This window comes from Lithobates pipiens, unplaced genomic scaffold, assembly GCF_037356315.1.
Source record: "Lithobates pipiens isolate NorthernLeopardFrog02 unplaced genomic scaffold, aLitPip1_a1.2 Scaffold_28, whole genome shotgun sequence".
Taxonomy (NCBI): domain Eukaryota; kingdom Metazoa; phylum Chordata; class Amphibia; order Anura; family Ranidae; genus Lithobates; species Lithobates pipiens.
This window is the reverse complement of record NW_027507789.1, coordinates 1,459,948-1,484,765: the sequence shown is the minus strand read 5'-3', so window position 1 is coordinate 1,484,765 and position 24,818 is coordinate 1,459,948. Positions and strand designations below refer to the sequence as shown.

General features: G+C 48.7%; 1 protein-coding gene across 1 annotated transcript in view; it reads left to right on the top strand.

The window, feature by feature from the left end:
- Positions 1-24,818, top strand: part of LOC143934988 (dynein axonemal heavy chain 9-like) — a 301,551-nt gene that overhangs the window by 238,969 nt on the left and 37,764 nt on the right. Inside the window, 6 exon segments of the mRNA XM_077458539.1 lie at positions 14,604-14,864; positions 15,487-15,912; positions 16,784-16,903; positions 21,612-21,800; positions 23,267-23,502; positions 24,185-24,307. Of these exon segments, the coding sequence (XP_077314665.1) occupies positions 14,604-14,864; positions 15,487-15,912; positions 16,784-16,903; positions 21,612-21,800; positions 23,267-23,502; positions 24,185-24,307 (1,355 nt within the window).

The following is a 24,818-nucleotide window of genomic DNA, read 5'->3' as shown; positions in this document are numbered from 1 at the left end:
ATAGACACCCTCCTAAACCTTGTGGACGGCCTTCCCAGAAGAGGTGAAGCTGTTATGGCTGCAAAGGGCCAACTCAATATTGAACCCTCCGGAGTAAGACTGGGATGTCATTAGAGGTCATGTGTGTGTAAAGGCAGGCGTCCCAATACTTTTGGTAATATAGTGTATTTGGGCTGTCTGCAAAATTTGGGAAACAAAGAAAATGTTGTAAAATGTATAATTTTTTTTCCCCTGACCTTCGGATATAATTTGAACATTTTGTTCTTATTATACGTTTATCTGATAGAATATTCATGTTTTAGCTTCCGAATAATGAACAGTCCCCTTCACGCGGCTCTGTACGGCACGACCCCATTCGTGGATCTCAGCACATAATATAATTGTTGCAATTTTAATAAACATAATCCTCATAGTCAGGCTAAGATTGTAACAATGTGTCCCCAATGTTCATCCGTCATTTTTCTGGGCAGATCTCTTTGAGAAAACCTTGGGTGGAAATCTGAATTTCAGAAAGTCCCGGCAAATCAGCGGCGCGTTTCATGACGATGCGTTTTGATGCATTTTGCATGAAACGGACCTCCGTCTTGGGACTTGTACAACCTAACGCATAATTCAAGGAAAACCGAAAAACAAATTCATTGAGTTTAGAAACTATGAAGTAGTTTAGCGATCGACGTGAAACCTCAAATTTCCCTGGAGGCTCAGAACCGGCCAACATTCTGTCAATGTAATTGTTATAACAGCGCTGCAGAACCGGAAGGTTAATCCCATATGGCTTCTCCTCCTTAATCTTCAAGCCGTACGCATATGAGAGACAAGTCCAGCTGTGAAATTCTTCCTGCAAAAACAACTTTTCTTTTTGTAAGCCTCTGCACTGGGACAGGCATGTACTGGCCATTGGGACTACCGGGAGTTTCCCGGTGGGCCGATGGCTCAGTGGGCCGGTCAGGTCCTGGAGCCGCTCCTCTCTGACAGTGGCTGATCGTGATTTAACTCCTGTCAGGAGGAGCAGCTGCCGTCACTTGCTGGAGAGGATTAGACTTTCTGCTCCCTCCAGTCTGCAGGGGGAGATAGAGAGCCGGCAGACTTTCCTTCCTCTCTCCCCTTAACGCTTGTCACATGACTGGAGAGAGGAACAACGAGATGCTGCCTTCAGAATTGTGAGTACATGTGGGAGGGGGAGGAGAAGGAGGACACTCTGCTGAAAGGGGGCTGCTGGTAATGGGGGCACTCTGCTGAAAGGGGGCTGCTGGTAATGGGGGCAGTCTGCTGAAAGGGAGCCACTGGTAATGGGGACACTCTGATGAAAGGGGGCTGCTGGTAATGGGGGCACTCTGAGGAAAGGGGGCTTCCGGTGATGGACACTCTATAGAAAAGGGGTCTGCTAGTAATGGGGACACAATCTGATGAAGGGGGCTGCTGGTAATGGGGACACTCTGATGAAAAGGGGCTGCTGATGATGAAGACACTCTGATGTAAGGGGGCTGCTGGTAATGGGGACACTCTGATGAAAGGGAGCCACTGGTAATGGGGACACTCTGATGAAAGGGGGCTGCTGATAATGGGGACAGTCTGAGGAAAGGGGGCTTCCGGTGATGGACACTCTGATGAAAGGGGTCTGCTAGTAATGGGGACGCAATCTGATGAAGGGGGCTGCTGGTAATGGGGACACTCTGATGAAAGGGGGCTGCTGATGATGAGGACACTCTGATGAAAGGGGGCTGCTGGTAATGGGGACACTATGATGGAAGGGGGCTGTTGGTGATGAGGACACTATGATGGAAGGGGGCTGCTGATGGGAACACTCAAAATTAAAGTGGGCCGGTCTGGATGAAGTCCAGGGCCAAATTTTTGTTCCAGTCCAGCCCTGCACTGGGATAGTTAGTTGCAGAGCCGGGACAAGGGGTGGGCAGGAGGGATGGCTGCCCTGGGCACTGTGGTATTACGTGGGGTGCCTCAAGGAGATTGGGGGGGATTTGTGTTGGAAGGGAGAATTTGGGGGGAGGCAGCGGGTAAGTATTAGTCCAAGAGGGGAAATGGGGGGGGGGGGAGTGGGAGTGATAAGAATGGTAATTTAGAGAGATTTGTGCTGGGAAGGGGGGATTTGAGGGGAATTTGTGCTGGGAGGGAGGGATTCGAAGTGGGGAGAGAAGATGTGTATCAGGAGGGGAAAATTTAGGACTAGATGCTTTGTGATGGGGTGCATTTTTTGTTGGAGGGGGGCATTTGAGCCAGGGGGGAGATTTTTGGGGCAAAGATTTTTGCTGGGAGGGGGATTTCAGCAGGGGGTGGATTTGTACTTGGAGGGGGGGGGGGTTATGCCTAGGAGGTAAGCATGCAGATTAGTGCTCAGTGTTTTTTGGGGGGAGAATTTTGCTGACATATAATGCTCATACATCTTGGGGAGGGGGCAGAATTTGGCATGTTCTCCCTGGGCTAGATGACCTTGTCCCAGCACTGGTTAGTTGTATATTGTGCTAAGGGCGGTTGAGTATTGCCCCCCCCCCCAAATCAGAACCATTATTGTCACATGATTCTTGTTCTGAAAAGTAAACCAAAAATATGCCATTTGATGTATACAGAGAAAACGGGACTCCATGTTATTAGATTAAAAGTCATGAAGACTTTGATATTGCCCCTTGAACCCATACCAGGATGTCAAAAACAAGCCCTACAGACCATGGTTATGAATTCTTTGGTATTGTCCCTTGAACCCAAAGACCGAGATGCTATATTGGGCCTACAGACCATTTTCAAGGATGCTTTGGTGTTGTTCATTGGATCCAAGATCTAGATTCTACTGGACCTACACACCACAGTCATGACTACTGTCCATTGAACCCATAGACCCAAATGTTATTGGGCCAACAGACCATATTCATGAATGCTTTGGTGTTGTCCCTTGAACCCAAAGACCGAGATGCTGTTGGGTCGACAGACCATAGTTCTAATGCTTTAGCGCTATCTCTTGAACACAAAGACGGAGATTCTACTGCTGGAGCCTAGAGACTAGTGATGGCCGAACGGTTCGCCCGGCGGTCGTTTCGCGGCGAATTTCCGACTTTCGCCGTCCGCGGGTTCGAACGCCTTTTTCCGTCGTTCGCCCCGGCGGACTTACGTGTTTAATGTATACAAGAACTTTAACCTTTCGTGACACGTTTATCATGTGTTACAGGACAACCAATTGAGACATGACAGCTCATGGACACTTGGACATTCCCCCTAACCTATAAATACACCCGATCCGGTGGCCATTTTACATTCTTTCTTCTGTCACTGTAGGGAAAGGATCCTGTGTGGAGTAGGGACAGAGAAAACGCTAGCTATTTGGTACACAAAAGTTCTTTTCAGGACTGGTATAGGTGTTAGGTCAGCAGCCTGAGTTTCTTTTGTCAGTTTAGATAAAGGGACAGAGCGCTGTATGCTGCTATTTTAGGGACAGCTCAGCCAGATTAGTCTTTCTTCATCATCATCATCATCATCATCATTAGCTGTTACTATCAGGTCCACAAAAGAGCTGTTCCAGCTAATCGTTCCAGCCTACTCTTTTTTGCCAATTTGTATAGGGACAGGCAGGAAGCAGTGTGTCAGGCAGTGAGGATAATTTTAAAGACTTGCTGTTACTATTAGTTCCACAAAGGTTCTTTTCAGGACTGGTATCAGTGGTACGGTAATAGGCTTGTACACGTATAATATTCTTTCTTCCAAATATAGAAAGAATATTATACTTGACTGCTGCCCTTCTGCTGCAGTCTGCTAATCATTCACAACTCACTTGTTCCACAAAGCTCTTTATCAGGACTGGTAACTTGGTCTGTCTAGGGTGCTACGGTACATAGGCTTGGGTGCGGTACAGTCTGCTGTTCTGTAAGGACCGCTATCGGTCCACAATACATAGGGTTGCCGTGCACTACTGCTGACCGCTGCCCTATACTGCAGCAGTCCTTCATTGGTATAGGGACTGACGTACAGTCTGCTAATCACTAACACACAACCTGCTTGGTCCACAAAAGTTCTTATAAGGACTGGTAACTTGGTATAGGGTGCTACGGTACATAGGCCTGAGTGCGTTACAGTCTGCTGTTCTGTAAGGACCGCTATCGGTCCACAATACATAGGGTTGCCGTGCACTACTGCTGACCGCTGCCCTATACTGCAGCAGTCCTTCAGCGGTATAGGGACTGACGCACAGTCTGCTAAACACTAACACACAACCTGCTTGGTCCACAAAAGTTTTTATAAGGACTGGTAACTTGGTATAGGGTGCTACGGTACATAGGCCTGAGTGCAGTACAGTCTGCTGTTCTGTAAGGACCGCTATCGGTCCACAATACATAGGGTTGCCGTGCACTACTGCTGACCGCTGCCCTATACTGCAGCAGTCCTTCATTGGTATAGGGACTGACGTACAGTCTGCTAATCACTAACACACAACCTGCTTGGTCCACAAAAGTTCTTATAAGGACTGGTAACTTGGTATAGGGTGCTACGGTACATAGGCCTGAGTGCGTTACAGTCTGCTGTTCTGTAAGGACCGCTATCGGTCCACAATACATAGGGTTGCCGTGCACTACTGCTGACCGCTGCCCTATACTGCAGCAGTCCTTCATTGGTATAGGGACTGACGTACAGTCTGCTAATCACTAACACACAACCTGCTTGTTCCACAAAAGTTCTTATAAGGACTGGTAACTTGGTATAGGGTGCTACGGTACATAGGCTTGAGTGCGGTACAGTCTGCTGTTCTGTAAGGACCGCTATCGGTCCACAATAGATAGGGTTGACGTGCACCACTGCTGACCGCTGCCCTATACTGCAGCAGTCCTTCAGCGGTATAGGGACTGACGTACAGTCTGCTAAACACTAATACACAACCTGCTTGGTCCACAAAAGTTCTTATAAGGACTGGTAACTTGGTATAGGGTGCTACGGTACATAGGCTTGAGTGCGGTACAGTCTGCTGTTCTGTAAGGACCGCTATCGGTCCACAATAGATAGGGTTGACGTGCACCACTGCTGACCGCTGCCCTATACTGCAGCAGTCCTTCAGCGGTATAGGGACTGACGCACAGTCTGCTAAACACTAACACACAACCTGCTTGGTCCACAAAAGTTTTTATAAGGACTGGTAACTTGGTATAGGGTGCTACGGTACATAGGCCTGAGTGCGTTACAGTCTGCTGTTCTGTAAGGACCGCTATCGGTCCACAATACATAGGGTTGCCGTGCACTACTGCTGACCGCTGCCCTATACTGCAGCAGTCCTTCATTGGTATAGGGACTGACGTACAGTCTGCTAATCACTAACACACAACCTGCTTGGTCCACAAAAGTTCTTATAAGGACTGGTAACTTGGTATAGGGTGCTACGGTACATAGGCCTGAGTGCGTTACAGTCTGCTGTTCTGTAAGGACCGCTATCGGTCCACAATACATAGGGTTGCCGTGCACTACTGCTGACCGCTGCCCTATACTGCAGCAGTCCTTCAGCGGTATAGGGACTGACGCACAGTCTGCTAAACACTAACACACAACCTGCTTGGTCCACAAAAGTTCTTATAAGGACTGGTAACTTGGTATAGGGTGCTACGGTACATAGGCCTGAGTGCAGTACAGTCTGCTGTTCTGTAAGGACCGCTATCGGTCCACAATACATAGGGTTGCCGTGCACTACTGCTGACCGCTGCCCTATACTGCAGCAGTCCTTCATTGGTATAGGGACTGACGTACAGTCTGCTAATCACTAACACACAACCTGCTTGTTCCACAAAAGTTCTTATAAGGACTGGTAACTTGGTATAGGGTGCTACGGTACATAGGCTTGAGTGCGGTACAGTCTGCTGTTCTGTAAGGACCGCTATCGGTCCACAATAGATAGGGTTGACGTGCACCACTGCTGACCGCTGCCCTATACTGCAGCAGTCCTTCAGCGGTATAGGGACTGACGTACAGTCTGCTAAACACTAATACACAACCTGCTTGGTCCACAAAAGTTCTTATAAGGACTGGTAACTTGGTATAGGGTGCTACGGTACATAGGCTTGAGTGCGGTACAGTCTGCTGTTCTGTAAGGACCGCTATCGGTCCACAATAGATAGGGTTGACGTGCACCACTGCTGACCGCTGCCCTATACTGCAGCAGTCCTTCAGCGGTATAGGGACTGACGCACAGTCTGCTAAACACTAACACACAACCTGCTTGGTCCACAAAAGTTTTTATAAGGACTGGTAACTTGGTATAGGGTGCTACGGTACATAGGCCTGAGTGCGTTACAGTCTGCTGTTCTGTAAGGACCGCTATCGGTCCACAATACATAGGGTTGCCGTGCACTACTGCTGACCGCTGCCCTATACTGCAGCAGTCCTTCATTGGTATAGGGACTGACGTACAGTCTGCTAATCACTAACACACAACCTGCTTGGTCCACAAAAGTTCTTATAAGGACTGGTAACTTGGTATAGGGTGCTACGGTACATAGGCCTGAGTGCGTTACAGTCTGCTGTTCTGTAAGGACCGCTATCGGTCCACAATACATAGGGTTGCCGTGCACTACTGCTGACCGCTGCCCTATACTGCAGCAGTCCTTCAGCGGTATAGGGACTGACGCACAGTCTGCTAAACACTAACACACAACCTGCTTGGTCCACAAAAGTTCTTATAAGGACTGGTAACTTGGTATAGGGTGCTACGGTACATAGGCTTGAGTGCGGTACAGTCTGCTGTTCTGTAAGGACCGCTATCGGTCCACAATAGATAGGGTTGACGTGCACCACTGCTGACCGCTGCCCTATACTGCAGCAGTCCTTCAGCGGTATAGGGACTGACGTACAGTCTGCTAAACACTAATACACAACCTGCTTGGTCCACAAAAGTTCTTATAAGGACTGGTAACTTGGTATAGGGTGCTACGGTACATAGGCTTGAGTGCGGTACAGTCTGCTGTTCTGTAAGGACCGCTATAGGTCCACAATAGATAGGGTTGACGTGCACCACTGCTGACCGCTCACCTATACTGCAGCAGTCCTTCAGCGGTATAGGGACTAAGAGTTTTGTCACAGGGTCATTTAAAAAATGACATGCAGAGGAAGAGGCAGGCCCTTCCGCAGGGGTGGTAGGGGTAGGGCAGGAGCAACAGGCTTGAGCCAAAGTGGGAAGTTGCAGAAGGTGCGTTCAATTACTTTAAAGGATGCACCAGACTTGGTTGAGTGGCTCGCTCAGCCTTACTCTTCTGCACCCTCCTCATCCTCTCGATCTGCACCCTCTTCTTCACTCTCTGCTATGTGCACCCCCAAAGACACTACCACCAACAACACGACCACCACCACCACCACCACATACCTTCCGCTTGAGTCACTGGAATTATTTTCCGATCCATATCAAGAGGACATTTCTGATGCGCAGCCACTCTTGGTATTGGATCAGGAAGAGGAGGTAGCAACAAGCGCTACTCAGCAGTCTGACGCCAGTACCCAGATCAGCCCAAGGAGGAGGTTGGTCCCCGGTGTTGCTGCCTACTCTACTTATAGCGGTGGGGAAGGTGACGTTGATGATGACGTGTCTAGTGATGTCACGTGGGTGCCCACAAGAGAGGAAGAGGAGGGGAGTTCAGAGGGAGATATGGACCAGCAGATAGGGAGGAGAAGCAGCAATGACTTACATTGCACAGCAGGGACAAAGCAGACTGCAAATGTATCAGGAGCGAGTCATCGACCATGTACGGTCACATCTGGCGCTCCCAGGACACCGGCACATGGCTCCGCAGTGTGGGCTTTTTTTAACGTGTCCGCTGCTGACAATAGCGTTGCCATCTGCAATCTTTGCAGTCAACGCGTTAGTCGCGGTAAGCCCAATACTCACCTAGGGACGACCGCCTTAAGAAGGCACATGAGCAGCCATCACCGAGCCGAGTGGGAGCAACGGAACACACAAAGCCACACTGCAGGCTCTCACCGTCCAGCCTCGTCTTCTACTTCTCCTTCTCCTCTCTCCTCACAATTGTCCTCCACTCCACCTTCCATCACGCCAAGCTCACATTTTTCTGCAAAAAGGCAGGCTTCCGTGGGCCTAATGTTTGAGCGTAAAAAAATGATGACGCCGGATAACCCTCTTGCCCAACGGTTGGCGGCTGGCTTGTCAGAACTCATAGCCCGCCAACTACTGCCATATAAACTGGTGGACTCGGAGGCCTTTCGCAAATTTGTGGCCATTGGAACACCACAATGGAAGGTCCCAGGAAGGAAGTATTTCTCAGAGAAGGGCATCCCAGAGCTATATGGCCATGTTCAGCGGCAAGTGAATGTATCTCTGGCACACAGTGTCGGTGCCAAGATACATCTGACCACAGACACGTGGTCTAGCAAACACGGGCAGGGAAGGTATATCAGTTTTACTGCCCACTGGGTGAACCTTCTGACGGCCGTCAAGCATGTAACCCGTGGCACCCGTGTAGATTTGGTTTTACCGCCACGGATTGCATGCAGGCCTGACTCTTCTTCTCCTCCTCCTACTCCATCCTCCTCCCTCTCCTCCTCAGCTGCCTCCTCCTTTTCCGCTGCTAGCGTCTCTTCCACTGCACCGCCCAAGCTCCCCAGAACCTATTCCACATGCCAGGTGAGACGTTGCCATGCCGTGCTGCGTCTGTTGTGCCTGGAAGCAAAGAGCCACACTGGCCCGGCACTCCTTTCAGCTTTGCGTTCACAGGCAGATGAGTGGCTAACACCGCTCAATTTGACAGTTGGTAAAGTGGTGTGTGACAACGGTGCCAATCTGCTTAGCGCATTGAAACAGGGCAAAATCACGCACGTGCCGTGCATGGCACACGTCTTAAACTTGGTCGTGCAGCGATTCCTTGTCAAATACCCTGGGGTCCAGGACATCTTGCGGCAGGCAAGGAAAATCTCGGCCCATTTCAGAAGATCTTACACGGCCATGGCTCGCCTTGCTGACATTCAGCGGCGACACCATCTGCCGGTCAGACGTCTTATTTGCGATTGCCCGACGCGATGGAACTCAACCTTCTATATGCTTGATAGGCTGCTCCAGCAGAAACGTGCAGTTAACGTCTACCTGTATGAACTCTGCGAAAGAAACGGTTCTGGGGAGCTGGGTTTTTTTTCACCGCGCCAGTGGCTGCTCATGCGCGACACATGCAGACTTCTGCGGCCATTTGAGGAGATCACCAAACTGGTCAGTCGCAGCCATGGCGCCATCAGTGACATGGTACCTTATGCCTTCTTTCTGGAGCGTGCATTGCGTCGTGTCATTGATCAGGCTGTGGAGGAGCAGGAGCGGGAAGATGAGGAAGTCGCAATGCTGGATGAATTCCCAGGGGGGGCTACTCTATCTGAGACAAGTCAACAACAGGAGTCTGATGAGGAGTCAGAGGAGGATGGTGCCGGGGCGGATGAGCAGGAGCAAGAAGAGCATGCTTTAAACCTTTCTGGGATCCCTGTTGTGCGAGGATGGGGAGAGGAGAATGAAGAGGACGACATTATCCTGGATGATGAGCAGGAGCCAGGCCACCACACCGCTTCCACTTTAGTGCAAATGGGGGCCTTCATGCTCCAGTGTTTTAATAGGGACCCCCGTATAAAAAGCATGAGGGTCAAGGACCAGTACTGGGTGGCAACGTACTTAGACCCCCGGTACAAACACAAAATGGCGGAAATGTTACCGCCGTCGCAGAGGGCTGTCAGAATGCAGCACTTCCAGGCCTTGCTTCGAGAAATGCTGCATTCTGCTTTTGCGTGCGCTGGCAGAGGAGCAATTCCCACTCCCAGAGAAGGATTTGCGGGTACCAATCCAACAGCGCCTGCAAGAAGAGGCCGGTTTGAAGATGTGTTGGTGACTTCGGATATGAGGTCATTCTTTCAGCCGACCCATCGACAGGTGTCATCCGGATCCAGCATCAGGGAACGCCTAGACCGTCAGGTGTCCGACTACATTGGGTTAACGGCCGATGTGGACGCTCTGAGGAGTGATGAACCCCTAGACTACTGGGTGGGCAGGCTTGACCTCTGGCCAGAGCTTGCCCAATTTGCAATCGAACTGTTGGCTTGCCCCTCATCCAGTGTCCTGTCCGAAAGGACGTTCAGCGCAGCAGGGGGGATTGTGACCGATAAGCGTACTCGCCTAGCTCACCACAGTGTTAACTACCTCACATTTCTAAAAATGAATGAGGCATGGATCTCGGAGGAATTCAACACATGTGATCAGTAGACCATGTATATGTCTATAAACAATTTTTGGAATCAAGCACACAGACCTTCTTAATTCATTTGGCTCACTTCCCTGACCCAAAAAAGCACACCGTACTATATGCCCCTACCCTCCTCTTTGAAGAGGTTGAGCGGTGTCATATTTCTACTGGGGCTGCTTATTATGAGGGGTTCCCACCATCCCTGTGCTGTGCTGACTTCCTCCTGGGTGTTCTTATTATGAGGGGCTCCCACCATCCCTGTGCTGTGCTGACTTCCTCCTGGGGGTTCTTATTATGAGGGGATCACACCATCCCTGTGCTGTGCTGACTTCCTCCTGGGGCTGCTTACGGTGCTGCTGTCAGCGCTGTATGTCACGGAGCTGCTGTCAGCGCTGTATGTCACGGAGCTGCTGTCAGCGCTGTATGTCACGGAGCTGCTGTCAGCGCTGTATGTCACGGAGCTGCTGTCAGCGCTGTATGTCACGGAGCTGCTGTCAGCGCTGTATGTCACGGAGCTGCTGTCAGCGCTGTATGTCACGGAGCTGCTGTCAGCGCTGTATGTCACGGAGCTGCTGTCAGCGCTGTATGTCACGGAGCTGCTGTCAGCGCTGTATGTCACGGAGCTGCTGTCAGCGCTGTATGTCACGGTGCTGCTGTCAGCGCTGTATGTCACGGAGCTGCTGTCAGCGCTGTATGTCACGGAGCTGCTGTCAGTGCTGTATGTCACGGAGCTGCTGTCAGCGCTGTATGTCACGGAGCTGCTGTCAGCGCTGTATGTCACGGAGCTGCTGTCAGCGCTGTATGTCACGGTGCTGCTGTCAGCGCTGTATGTCACGGAGCTGCTGTCAGCGCTGTATGTCACGGAGCTGCTGTCAGCGCTGTATGTCACGGAGCTGCTGTCAGCGCTGTATGTCACGGAGCTGCTGTCAGCGCTGTATGTCACGGAGCTGCTGTCAGCGCTGTATGTCACGGTGCTGATGTCAGTGCTCTGTATTACGGTGCTGCTGTCAGTGCTCTGTATCTCCTGCACCCTCTTGTTTGCCTACCCTGGTCCCTGACCTTCCCTCTCCTCCATTGCCTTCATTAGCTCCATAGTCCTGAATTGTCAGAACAATTTCCCAAATAAAAAAAAAATGCTTGTAGTTATCGATCCCAAATTCACCTCATACATGTATTATGCTATTGTCCAGGTGGTGGGACTACGTGCTACCCCCTAATAATTACCCCGTGGCCGCAAATTCGACCTAAAGGTTTGCGAAATTCGCCTCCCATTGAAGTCAATGGAGCCCGCGGCGAACGGTCGTTTTCGCGAACGTTTGTGTCCGTTCGCGTTTCGCGTTCGCGAAACGTCCCGTCGGAAGTTCGTCCATCACTACTAGAGACCCTAGTCATAAATGCTTTGATGATGTTGCTTTTAGACCCAAAGACCAAGATGCTTTTGAACATAGACCATAGGCGATGAACGTTTTGGTGTTGCCCCTTGAACACAAAGACTGAGGTGCTGTTGGGTCTACAGACAATAGTCATGAATGTTTGCGGACAGAAAACTTTTTTTCTTGGTTGGGAATTTTTGGGTACAGCATACAACTATACAGGCAGTTACCAACACAATAAGGACTGTAGGTTTGTTGGTAAGTCAGAACACTGCATTGGTAAGTGTAACTTCCGCCTGTGCATGGATGTGGGATGTTCCGGGCGCTTGTTGTGTTATCTGGGGCTCTTCTGGCCATGTAGTACATGTAGTACTGCAGTGTGGGATGTGTCTAGAGGGGCTCAGAGGTATCCAGGACCAGCGTGGAGCACAAGTGGCCGGCATTTGAGGCCGTTGGTAAGTAGAAGTTGTTCGTAACTCGGGGACTGACTGTATCTGAAATTTTGTCTTAAATATATAAACAACCTTTATTACATTGTTTATATTTTTAACACAAAATTTCTCATATAGTTGTATTCTGTACCTAAAAAAAATCAGGTTTTTGTTTGTATATGTATGGATGAGGTACTGTAATCAATCAGACTAGACTATTGTAGTCTTTGAATGCTTTGGTGTTGTCTCTTGAAAGCAAAGACCGAGAGGCTTACAGACCATAGTCATGAATGCTTTGATGTTGTTCCTTAGACCCAAAGACCAAGATGCTATTGGGCATACAGTCCATAATCATGAATGCTTTGTCGTTGTTCCTTGAACCCAAAGACCGAGATGCTATTGGGGCTACAGACCATAGTCTTGAATACTTTAAATGTTGTCCCTTAGTCCCAAAGACCAAGATGCTATTAAACCTACAGACCATAGTCATGGAGGCTTTGACATTGTCCCTTAGACGCAAAGACTGAGATTCTATTGGGTTTACAGACCATAGTCTTAAAAGCTTTGATGTTGTCCCTTAGACCCAAAGGCCGAGATGCTATTGAACCTACAGACCATAGTCTTAATGTTGTCCTTTAGACCCAAAGGCCGAGATGCTATTGGGTTTAGAGGCCATGGTCTTGAATGCTTTGATGTTATCTCTTAGACCCAAAGACTGAGATGCTATTGGGTTTACAGACCATCTTGAATGCTTTGATGTTATCGTTCGGATTTAAAGACCAAGATGCTATTGAACCCACAGACCACAGTCATGAATGCTTTGATGTTGTCCCTTAAACCCAAAGATGAGATGCTATTGAACCTACAGACCATAGTCTTAATGTTGTCCCTTAGACCCAAAGACCAAGATGCTATTGAACTTACAGACCATAGTCTTAATGTTGTCCCTTAGACCCAAAGGCCGAGATGCTATTGGGTTTAGAGGCCATAGTCTTTATGTTGTCCCTTAGACCCAAAGGCCGAGATGCTATTGAACCTACAGACCATAGTCTTTATGTTGTCCCTTAGACCCAAAGGCCGAGATGCTATTGGGTTTAGAGGCCATAGTCTTAAACGCTTTGATGTTATCTCTTAGACCCAAAGACCGAGATGCTATTGGGGCTACAGACCATAGTCTTGAATACTTTAAATGTTGTCCCTTAGTCCCAAAGACCAAGATGCTATTAAACCTACAGACCATAGTCATGGAGGCTTTGACATTGTCCCTTAGACCCAAAGACTGAGATTCTATTGGGTTTACAGACCATAGTCTTAAAAGCTTTGATGTTGTCCCTTAGACCCAAAGGCCGAGATGCTATTGAACCTACAGACCATAGTCTTAATGTTGTCCCTTAGACCCAAAGGCCGAGATGCTATTGGATTTAGAGGCCATGGTCTTGAATGCTTTGATGTTATCTCTTAGACCCAAAGACTGAGATGCTATTGGGTTTACAGACCATCTTGAATGCTTTGATGTTATCGTTCGGATTCAAAGACCAAGATGCTATTGAACCCACAGACCACAGTCATGAATGCTTTGATGTTGTCCCTTAAACCCAAAGATGAGATGCTATTGAACCTACAGACCATAGTCTTAATGTTGTCCCTTAGACCCAAAGACCAAGATGCTATTGAACTTACAGACCATAGTCTTAATGTTGTCCCTTAGACCCAAAGGCCGAGATGCTATTGGGTTTAGAGGCCATAGTCTTGAACGCTTTGATGTTATCTCTTAGACCCAAAGACTGAGATGCTATTGGGTTTACAGACCATCTTGAATGCTTTGATGTTATCGCTTGGATTCAAAGACCAAGATGCTATTGAACCCACAGACCACAGTCATGAATGCTTTGATGTTGTCCCTTAAACCCAAAGATGAGATGCTATTGAACCTACAGACCATAGTCTTAATGTTGTCCCTTAGACCCAAAGACCAAGATGCTATTGAACTTACAGACCATAGTCTTAATGTTGTCCCTTAGACCCAAAGACCAAGATGCTATTGAACTTACAGACCATAGTCTTAATGTTGTCCCTTAGACCCAAAGACCAAGATGCTATTGAACCTACAGACCATAGTCTTAATGTTGTCCCTTAGACCCAAAGACCAAGATGCTATTGAACTTACAGACCATAGTCTTAATGTTGTCCCTTAGACCCAAAGGCCGAGATGCTATTGGGTTTAGAGGCCATAGTCTTGAACGCTTTGATGTTATCTCTTAGACCCAAAGACCGGGATGCTATTGGGTTTACAGACCATCTTGAATGCTTTGATGTTATCTCTTTAGATTCAAAGACCAAGATGCTATTGAACCTACAGACCACAGTCATGAATGCTTTGATGTTGTCCCTTAGACCCAAAGACCGGGATGCTATTGGGCAATACAGACCATAGTCAAAAATCTTTAGTGATGTCCTTTGGACTGAAACGCCAAGAAATGGTCTATACATGAAACTTCTTGATAGTTTTTACTAATAGTTGAAGACAGTATATATGTATGTATTTTGTATCTCTTTTTTTGAACTGCATATTGCAATGCTTTATTTACCTCATTGGACAGGTGGATGACCTAAAAGCCAAACTGGCAGCACAAGAGGTGGAGCTAAAGCAGAAGAACGAGGATGCCGATAAGCTGATCCAGGTGGTTGGGGTAGAGACCGAGAAGGTGGGTAAGGAGAAAGCCATAGCAGATGAGGAAGAGAAGAAGGTTGCTGTGATTGCGGAGGAAGTTGGAAGGAAGCAAAGGGACTGTGAAACAGACTTGGCCAAAGCAGAACCAGCTTTAATAGCAGCCCAGGAAGCTCTGAACACCCTCAATAAGGTACTAATGACGAAGGAATTGTGTCTGCTGCTCCATGCCATGCTGCATTGTCTCTGTCATGTACTTACATCTAGACTGCCATTATGGTATCATTTTATTATACAACACTTCATATTTTATAATACTTTATATCAGGGTTTAATGTAGGAATGCAGGCATTGTTGGGGAGACGAAACATAATAAGGAACCATAGCTAGGAGGGATCTGTTTGAGCTGTGGAACAGAAGGTATGAGGGTCCTGCTCATTACAGCTTACACCTAATAGGCATGGAAGGTATGAGGGTCCTGCTCATTACAGCTTACACCTAATAGGCATGGAAGGTATGAGGGTCCTGCTCATTACAGCTTACACCTAATAGGCATGGAAGGTATGAGGGTCCTGCTCATTACAGCTTACACCTAATAGGCATGGAAGGTACGAGGGTCCTGCTCATTACAGCTTACATCCTGTACAGAACGGGAAGTATTTGAGTCTTGCTTATTAAAGAATAAGATCAGGTGACAAGTCCGTATTACCCTTTTACCTATGTTGACCAGTGGAATCTTTTGACCATGATTGTTTTGTCCTGCGCTCATATTTTATAAGGCAAGATATGAACTTTCTCCTATGTTGACCTTTCAGACCAACCTGACAGAACTGAAGTCATTTGGCTCCCCACCCTCAGCTGTCACCAACGTGACCGCTGCCGTTATGGTCCTCACAGCCCCAGGAGGTAAGGTCCCCAAGGACAGGAGCTGGAAGGCTGCCAGGGTGGTCATGGGAAAAGTCGACGGCTTTCTGGACTCTCTGATCAACTTCAATAAAGAGAATATTCACGAAAACTGCATGAAAGCAATTCAGCCGTACCTGCAGGACCCGGAGTTCAACCCAGAGTTCATCTCCTCCAAGTCTTTGGCCGCCTCCGGCCTCTGCTCCTGGGTCATCAACATCGTCAAGTTCTATGAAGTCTACTGTGAGGTGGAGCCAAAACGACAAGCCTTAAGCAAGGCCAACGCGGAGCTGGCAGCGGCAGAAGATAAACTGGCCACTATTAAGGCCAAAATTGCTGTAAGTGACCTTCAACATACTGTAAATTCACTTTATGGCCAAGTCCTAGGCGGGCGGAGGGGAAAGGCAACATTGCCTGCATGTTTGGTGGCAATCAGTATAACTGACTAAACCAGTGTTTTAATCTCTTCTGGATGAGATGGCGTGTCCCTTCTATTTTCTGATCGCTCTGCTTTTCAGGTCTGTTTCAGCAGAGAAGTAGTAAAACCCTCCAGTGAGCAAATTTTCTTACCTGGGGCTTTCCCTCTGTTGGTTTTAATTGGAATATATGAAACCTGCATATTTAAAGTGGTTGGAAACCCTTACAACCAACTTTGACCTACAGGTAAACCTAGATTAAGGCCTAGATTAAGGCTTACCTGTAGGTCCAAGAAATATCTCCTAAACCTACACAGTTTAGGAGATATTTGCCGAAAGACAGGCAGCGCTGTCTATGGTGCATGCGCCGCAGACAGCGGCGCGCAGGCGCACTGAGCGCGCCACGGTCAACGGGGATATGCCGCGAGTGGAGGCAGTGACGTCATCGTGGCTTCGCCGAATGACGGCGGTGGAGCAGCGAGACCCACTGAGAAGATGGATGCGCCGGACTACAGGGGACAGCGGTGACTTCGCTGGCTCCTGTGTCAGGTAAGTGACACATAATGGGATGTGATGTGATGCGATGCATAGTAGTCCATTATGCTTTACATTTGCAAGGAATGAAAGAGGAAGTAACACCCATCAGGGTTTACTTCCTCTTTAAAGCTTATTTTTTCATAACCAAATTCTAAGATATACAGATCTCTATATTATTAACTGGGTCTGGATCTTGTTCTTTGACATCCTTTTGGCTCCACAAAATATTACATTGTAAAGTGTTTTCTCTTTTCAGCAACTGAATGAAAACCTGGCGAAACTGACAGCAAAATTCGAGAAGGCCACCGCAGACAAGCTAAAATGTCAACAGGAAGCTGACGCTACCGCCCTGACCATCAACCTGGCCAACCGCCTGGTGAGTCTGTTGCTGCATGGAACGCAAGCAACGCCATTGTTAAGGGCTGAGACACGGCAGCTTAGGGTGCTGCAGCCACCATACATGGGGTGGCCATTGTACCAAACCAGCCCGTTAGAATCCAGGTCCAAGTTACAAGGCCAGCCTTCCAGGGGGAATGGGGTTGGAGGCAAGGGAGAGCTGGAAATATAATAATTTTGAAAAAAAAAGGTGGTTAGATTGTTACTTACAGGACAGCGTTACCATCATTTAATCCCACGCCTATGCTGTGCATGTGGGGGGCGCAGCGGGGTGCGGTGGCAGTAAGAAGAGAGTTCAGTTGCAGGGAACAGAAATTGTATTAATATCAGAGTTCAATAATTCACAACAAGCCTTGTGGGAAGGCGCTGAACAGGAACAATCACAGAATGTAAGAGTAGTGTGCAGCAGATTAGATCTCGGAGGTGTCGACAGCGTCTGTCTTGTGGGGCGGAATGTGGCTTGTTCAGTTGGTACCCAAATGGGGAGGCTTCCAGGAAGGATGACGTGTCCCTATCCTTTCCCTACTCATCAGGAACCTCTCCCTGCCGCTAGTCACTGGTCCCTACTCTTCAGGAACCTCTCACTTCCATTATTCACTGACTCTACCAAACAGGCGACCTGTCCCTACACTATCCACATATGAAATGTACACCAAGGTTGGGAGCCAGGGCCTTAAATAGGCTCTGCCTGACCCAAGATGGCTGCCAGAGTCACATGGGAAGGCAGCATCCAATCAGAGAACCTCCCCGGTGACCCAAGAAACCATCGAGGAACCATCTTCCTTATAATTTTCCCTCCAGCTGCAATGCAGCAGTGATCGAGCGCCACCTACAGTGTAGAAATAGAATGCACCTGCCTACATGCACATGGAGTGATCCAGCACACACAAAGGGGTCAATTTATAAAACATTAATTGCATGAATGTCAGAAGCATCCCTGCATGCTGAATGAAATGTCCTGTCATTTTTTTAAGCTACAGTTCATTCAGGAGACCATGAATGCCAACATGTACTGAGACATACTGAAGCAGAGCATGATCCCCTCCCTTCAGAGACTGGGCCGCAGGGCAGTATTCCAACATGATAACCACCCCAAACACACCCCCAACACCACCACTGCCTTGCTAAAGAAGCTGAGGGTAAAGGTGATGGACTGGCCAAGCATGTCTCCAGACCTAAACCCTATTGATCATCTGTGGGGGATCCTCAGAGGGAAGGTGGAGGGGCGCAAGGTCTCCAACATCCACCAGCTCTGTGATGTCATCATGGGGGAGGGGAAGAGGACTCCAGTGCTGACCTGTGAAGCTCTGGTGACCTCCATGCCCAAGAGGGTGAAGGCAGTGCTGGAAAATAATGGCAGCCACACAAATTATTGACACTTTGGGCCCAATTCGGACATTTTCACTTAGGGGTGTCCTGACTTTTGTTGCCAGCGGTTTAGACATTAATGGCTGTGTGTTATTTTGAGGGGACAGGAAATTTACACTGTTATACAAGCTGTACACTCACTACTTTACATTGTAGACAAGTGTCATTTCTTCAGTGTTGTCACATGAAAAGATAGAAGAAAAGATTTACAGACATGTGACTGAGGGGTGTACTTACTATTTAATTATATATACACATCTAATTATATTTATATTTATTTTCCTTGCCAGCAACCTCTAACCCCTGATTTTTTATTTTTTTTTCAACTTGTTGCCGACCGCCCCATGTACATTTACTGCTGGGCGGCGGCATGTACCTGTACGTGATTGTGCACTTCTGGGTCTGTGGCGTGCACGCACGCTCGCCACCGGGGAGATTGGACACAGTGGGAGCCAATCAGCGGGTCCGGCAGACTCGATGTCCGCCGTCACATAGCAATTCATTCAGGAGAGCAGCAGAACGGCTGTCTGCCCATGTAAAGAAATCTTTAGTACAGTGACAGTGCATATTTGTAGCACTGATCCCTGTATTGGTGTCGCTGGTCCCCAGAGAAGTGTCAGGTTTGTCCGCCACAATGTTGCAGCTAGAAGTTACAACTCGCTGCCATTGCTAGCATTAAAAAAGAATAAATAACAATTCCATAAATCTATTCCATAGTTTGTAGAAGCGATAACTTTTGCGCAAAACCAATCAATATATGTTTATTGGGATTTTTTTTTTTTTTTTACCAAGTAATATGTAGCAGAATACATATTGACCTAAATTGATGAAGAAATACGATTTTTTTTTTTTTTCTATCGGATGTTTTATAGCCGAAAGTAAAAATTATATAGTGTTTTTTTTTTTTTTCTTATCAGATTTTCGGTCTTTTTTTTTTTTTATAGCACACAAAATAACAAAAAAACACAAGAGGTGATCAAATACCACCAAAAGAAATCTGTATTTGTGGGAAAAAAAAAAAAAGCAATAATTGTACGTGGGTACCGCGTCGTACGACCGCGCAATTGTCAGTTAAGCAGTGCCGTATTGCAAAAAAATGGCCTGGTCAGGAAGGGGGGTAAATCTTCCGGAGGTCAAGTGGTTCATGTACAACGTTTCAAAAAAAATAAAATAAGTTTGTTATGCAGTTTACGGGAAGGAGGCTCTGGGGGCGGGTTCAGTGGAGCGATGAGGACTCCGGGGTTGCGATACTCTGCAGCCGCGTCCTCATTAAATCTCGCACAATATGCGCTTTACACCTCGCACCTGTCCGAGGCGCCGCTGTAATATGTGTCTTTGTCACGCGCGGCGGCCTCGTGCCGGTTTTCATTACCGCCATGAATTAACAGTGGCGTTTGCCCGGGAAAGCCCCTGAGGAACGGCGGTCCCTTTTTTTTCACACAGCCGAGCGCGTCAGCCATATTGTTTTATGGAAATCTCTTCATTCGCTTTTTCCTTCAGCAGGACGGTTATTAATGGAGACTTCGAGGATGAATCCATCATCGACCCCCAACCCCTCCCCCTCCCCGGAATTTGTCATAACTTCTTTTCTGCTCAGTATGTAATTATCTTCTTTTTTTTTTTTTTCGACTTTGCCCAGTTTTTTTCCTGGTACCGTATACATGGCGTCATGTGTGCGCTGCAGTCATATTAAAGCTTTCACTTAAATATATTCCTTAGTAGCCACAAAGGATACAAATCCAACGCTGTGGGAGGGGCCCAGCAGGCTCCACCCACTACAGGCTGCCTGTAAAAAAAACTAAAGGGGCGGAGACAAGACCGGTTCCTCCTGCACAAGGAGAGAGAGCAGAGCTGTGGGAGGGGCCCGGCTGGCTCCACCCACTACAGAAAACTATAGGAAGGGGCGGAGACAAGACCGGTCCCCCTGCACAAGGAGAGAGAGCAGAGCTGTGGGAGGGGCCCCGCTGGCTCCATCCACTACAGAAAACTACAGGAGGGGGGTGGAGACCAGAGCAGTCCTCCTGAACAATTCCCCCGCACCCCACAATCCTCTCACATTGTGTACAATTTCCCTGCCCCCCCCCCCTCCCCCCAGGAGGGTGTCTCACCTCTTCCCTTGGCTGCCATAACTCCATCCAGCTCCGGATAGTAAACAACCGCCCCTTATCAGGACAACCAGGGAGCGCACCCTGCGTGATGACGTCACTACATCCAGGACCTTCCAAATCATTTGGTGGAGGGGAGATTATGGTGTGGTGGGGGAGGGGGGATTATGGCGGGGGGTTGTTTTTCAGGGCTTGGGCCCCTTAGTTCCAGTGAAGGGAACTCTTAAGGCATCATCGTACAATTTCATGCCCCCAACTTTGTGGGAACAGTTTAGGGACGGCCCCTTCCTGTTCCAACATGACTGCCCACTAGGGATGAGCTCAGGCGTGTTCACATGGAACGCGCCTGAGCTCATCCCTACTGCCCACCAGTGCACAAAGCAAGGTCCATAAAGACATGGATGAGCGAGTTTGGGGTGGAGGAATTTGACTGGCCTGCACAGAGTCCTGACCTCAACCCCACAGAACACCTTTCGGATGAATTAGAGTGGAGACTGCGAGCCAGGCCTTCTCATCCAACATCAGCGCCTGACCTCACAAATGCTCTTCTGGAAGAATGGTCAAACATTCCCATAGACACCCTCCTAAACCTTGTGGATGGCCTTCCCAGAAGAGGTGAAGCTGTTATAGCTGCAAAGGGCCAACTCAATATTGAACCCTCCGGACTAAGACTTGGATGCCATTAAAGTTCATGTGTGTTTAAAGGCAGGTGTCCCAATACTTTTGGTAATAATATAGTGTATATTTAGGCTGTGAAAAGACACAGGAGGGCGCAAACACCCAGTACAATACCAGCACAAAAAGTTTTGAAATACAAAAGCCAAAAACATACAAAGGTATAAGCATTTGCAACTCGATTCCAGCTTTAAGCAATGCCATAGTTGCTGCAGTTGGAAAGCTGACGTGTTTCGGGGGACATACCCCCTTCCTCAGAGCTCAGAGCAAGGGGGTATGTCCCCCGAAACACGTCAGCTTTCCAACTGCAGCAACTATGGCATTGCCTAAAGCTGGAATTGAGTTCGGAATGGTTGTACTTCCTCATGTTTGTATGTTTTTGTCTCTTGTATATACCTGGAGAATGAAAGGTCGTTGTGTCAGTGTAGCGGAAGAACCTCCTCTCAGCCCTAAAGAGAAGAGCATTTCCTCCTTTCAGGTAGGCGGAATGTGGAAGAACGATTGAGTGCCTGACCAACCACTGCCATTCCTCTTTTCTAGGTTGGAGGTCTTGCATCAGAAAACGTTCGATGGGCCGAAGCGGTGAGGAATTTCAAGCTCCAGGAAAGCACATTGTGTGGAGACGTCCTCCTCATCACCGCCTTTGTGTCCTACCTCGGCTACTTCACCAAGAAGTACAGGCAGGACCTCATGGATAGAACCTGGAAGCCCTACCTGGGGCAGCTGAAAGTAAGTGCCCCATTTACACCCACTTGGCAGCACCGAGTCATGCCTGAGATCTAGAACTTTACCCAAAAGACGAACCAGCTGACATTTCTTCTGAAATAGCCAAACCAAGGACCCTGGAAGGGCAGAATTATCACAGAAGGGATTCGTCTACGACAGGGGTCTCCAAACTATTCCCCCCACTGACACCAATGATGGGGCACTATTCCTCCCACTGACACCAATGATGGGGCACTATTCCTCTCACTGATACCAATGATGGGGCACTATTCCTCCCACTGACACCAATGATGGGGCACTATTCCTCCCACTGACACCAATGATGGGGCACTATTCCTCTCACTGATACCAATGATGGGGCACTATTCCTCCCACTGACACCAATGATGGGGCACTATTCCTCCTACTGACACCAATGATGGGGCACTATTCCTCCCACTCACACCAATGATGGGGCACTATTCCTCCTACTGACATCAATGATGGGGCACTGGGGCATTTTCTGTCCCCAGACTGGGTGTGATAAGATGATCTGGTTATGTGAGAATATACATGTGGCGTAGATATGGCGGTATTCATGTATACACGGCCCTTCGTACATCACCAGTCTACAGCGGTGATCTGTGAAATGTCACATTATAACGGGTCGCTCCCCCACAATGTCTGAATGAAAGGCCGAGGGTGGAAATTCGGCATTTCTTATGTAGCCGCCTCCGGAGTATTCACCATCCTGGCAGCATTTCTAACCTTGTAGAGGGCAGCGGGGGTCCCAGATAATGCGTTCCCTGCGAGGGCCACGCTGGGGCCGAGGCGTGCGAGACGCACTTATTGGCTGATTATTCATGAGAGGAATAAAAGGGAGCGGAGGAGGAGGAGGAGGAGGAGGAGGAGGAGGAGGAGGAGGAGGAATCTGCACGAGGCTCTCCGCCGGGGGCAACAAGGCGAGTGCATTAATCAAATCTATCCGAGAACTTCCACCGGGAATTTAATCAACAAGACCCAAAGATTGTCCTACTTATCATAAGACAAAGACCTTCCCACTCGGAAATACTCCTCTCCTTCCTCTATAACTCTCCTCTCCTGAAATACTCTGCTGGAGGACTCTGCTCCTTCCTCTATAACTCTCCTCTCCTGAAATACTCTGCTGGAGGACTCCTCTCCTTCCTCTATAACTCTCCTCTCCTGAAATACTCTGCTGGAGGACTCTGCTCCTTCCACTATAACTCTCCTCTCCTGAAATACTCTGCTGGAGGACTCCTCTCCTTCCTCTATAACTCTCCTCTCCTGAAATACTCTGCTCTGCTGGAGGACTCTGCTCCTTCTTCTATAACTCTCCTCTCCTGAAATACTCTGCACTGCTGGAGGACTCTGCTCCTTCCTCTATAACTCTCCTCTCCTGAAATACTCTGCTCTGCTGGAGGACTCTGCTCCTTCCTCTATCTAACTCTGACCATGTTCTTCCTCTCCAGGTCCCCATACCGGTCACGCCATCTTTGGACCCTCTAACCATGCTGACTGATGATGCTGATGTAGCCACTTGGCAGAATGAGGGTCTCCCGGCTGACCGCATGTCTACGGAGAACGCCACCATCCTGACCAGCTGCGAGCGTTGGCCTCTGATGGTGGATCCACAACTACAAGGAATCAAGTGGATCAAGAATAAATATGGGGAAAATCTCAGAGTAATCCGCATCGGGCAGCGAGGGTAAGTAGGAGGGGGGGGGGAGGGGGTGACCACATGTACAGAGGCCAGTCCGGCATTTCCATTCTGGTCATATCTGACAACTTCTTCTCATGAGTGGCCTTTGTTGGGTCTCCTCGAGATTCTCCGGGTTACATTTCCTCCTCTAAACACCACGATCAGACCTACAAAGGACAGCCAAGAGATTGCCTTTAGATTGTAAGCTCTTGTGGTCAGGGATTGCACATAATCCTCCTGATACCTCCCGATACCTCCCGATACCTCCCGATACCACCCAATGCCTCCCGATGCCTCCCGATACCACCCAATGCCTCCCGATGCCTCCCGATGCCTCCCGATACCTCCTAATGTCTCCCGATGCCTCCCGATACCACCCGATACCACCCGATACCACCCGATGCCACCCGATGCCTCCCGATACCACCCGATGCCACCCGATGCCACCTGATGCCTCCCGTTACCACCCGATGCCACCCGATACCACCCGATACCTCCCGATACCACCCGATGCCTCCCGATACCACCCGATGCCTCCCGATACCACCCGATACCCCCCGATACCTTCCGATACCACCCGATACCACCTGATACTTTCATTCATTTATGCATCTTCTGGGAAGCGGGTCGGAGATTCTCAGACTCGGGTTTCTTGGCTTTTATTTTTTTCCTTATTCCTTTTTTTCAGGTACCTGGATACTCTGGAGAGAGCCCTGGGCGGGGGAGATGTGGTCCTTATCGAGAACCTGGAGGAGAGCGTAGATCCGGTCCTGGGACCTTTACTGGGCAGAGAAACCATCAAGAAAGGAAGGTGAGGCATTGCTAGAAACCATCACTGATCCTCCTCTTACACCCCAGAGGTGATCAAATACCACCAAAAGGAAGAGCTACTTGTTTGTCTACAATGTTGCACGATTGCGCAACTACCAGCCGAGCGTATAATTATTACATATCCGGGCGGCAAGGTGGCACTGCTGCGCCGGGTACGGTACCGAAACTTCCAGGTAGGGGGCGCGCATGCGTGATTATACACAGCGGGAACTGAGCAGTGGGTACCGCAGACTCGATATCCGGTGATTGTTCGGTACAGAGGGAGAACGATGATCTGCCAATGCAAAACAAGGCAGATCACTGTTCTGTCAGGGGGGGAGGCATGGCTCCATACCCTCCCCCGCGGTACAAGAACACTGGCTAGGAACACATTTAACCCTATGATTGCCCTAGAGCAGGGATCTCCATGCTATGGTCCTCCAGCTATTGCGGAACTACACGTCCCATGAGACATTGCAAAACTCAGTCAAGTGGTATTGGCCCCCAGAACT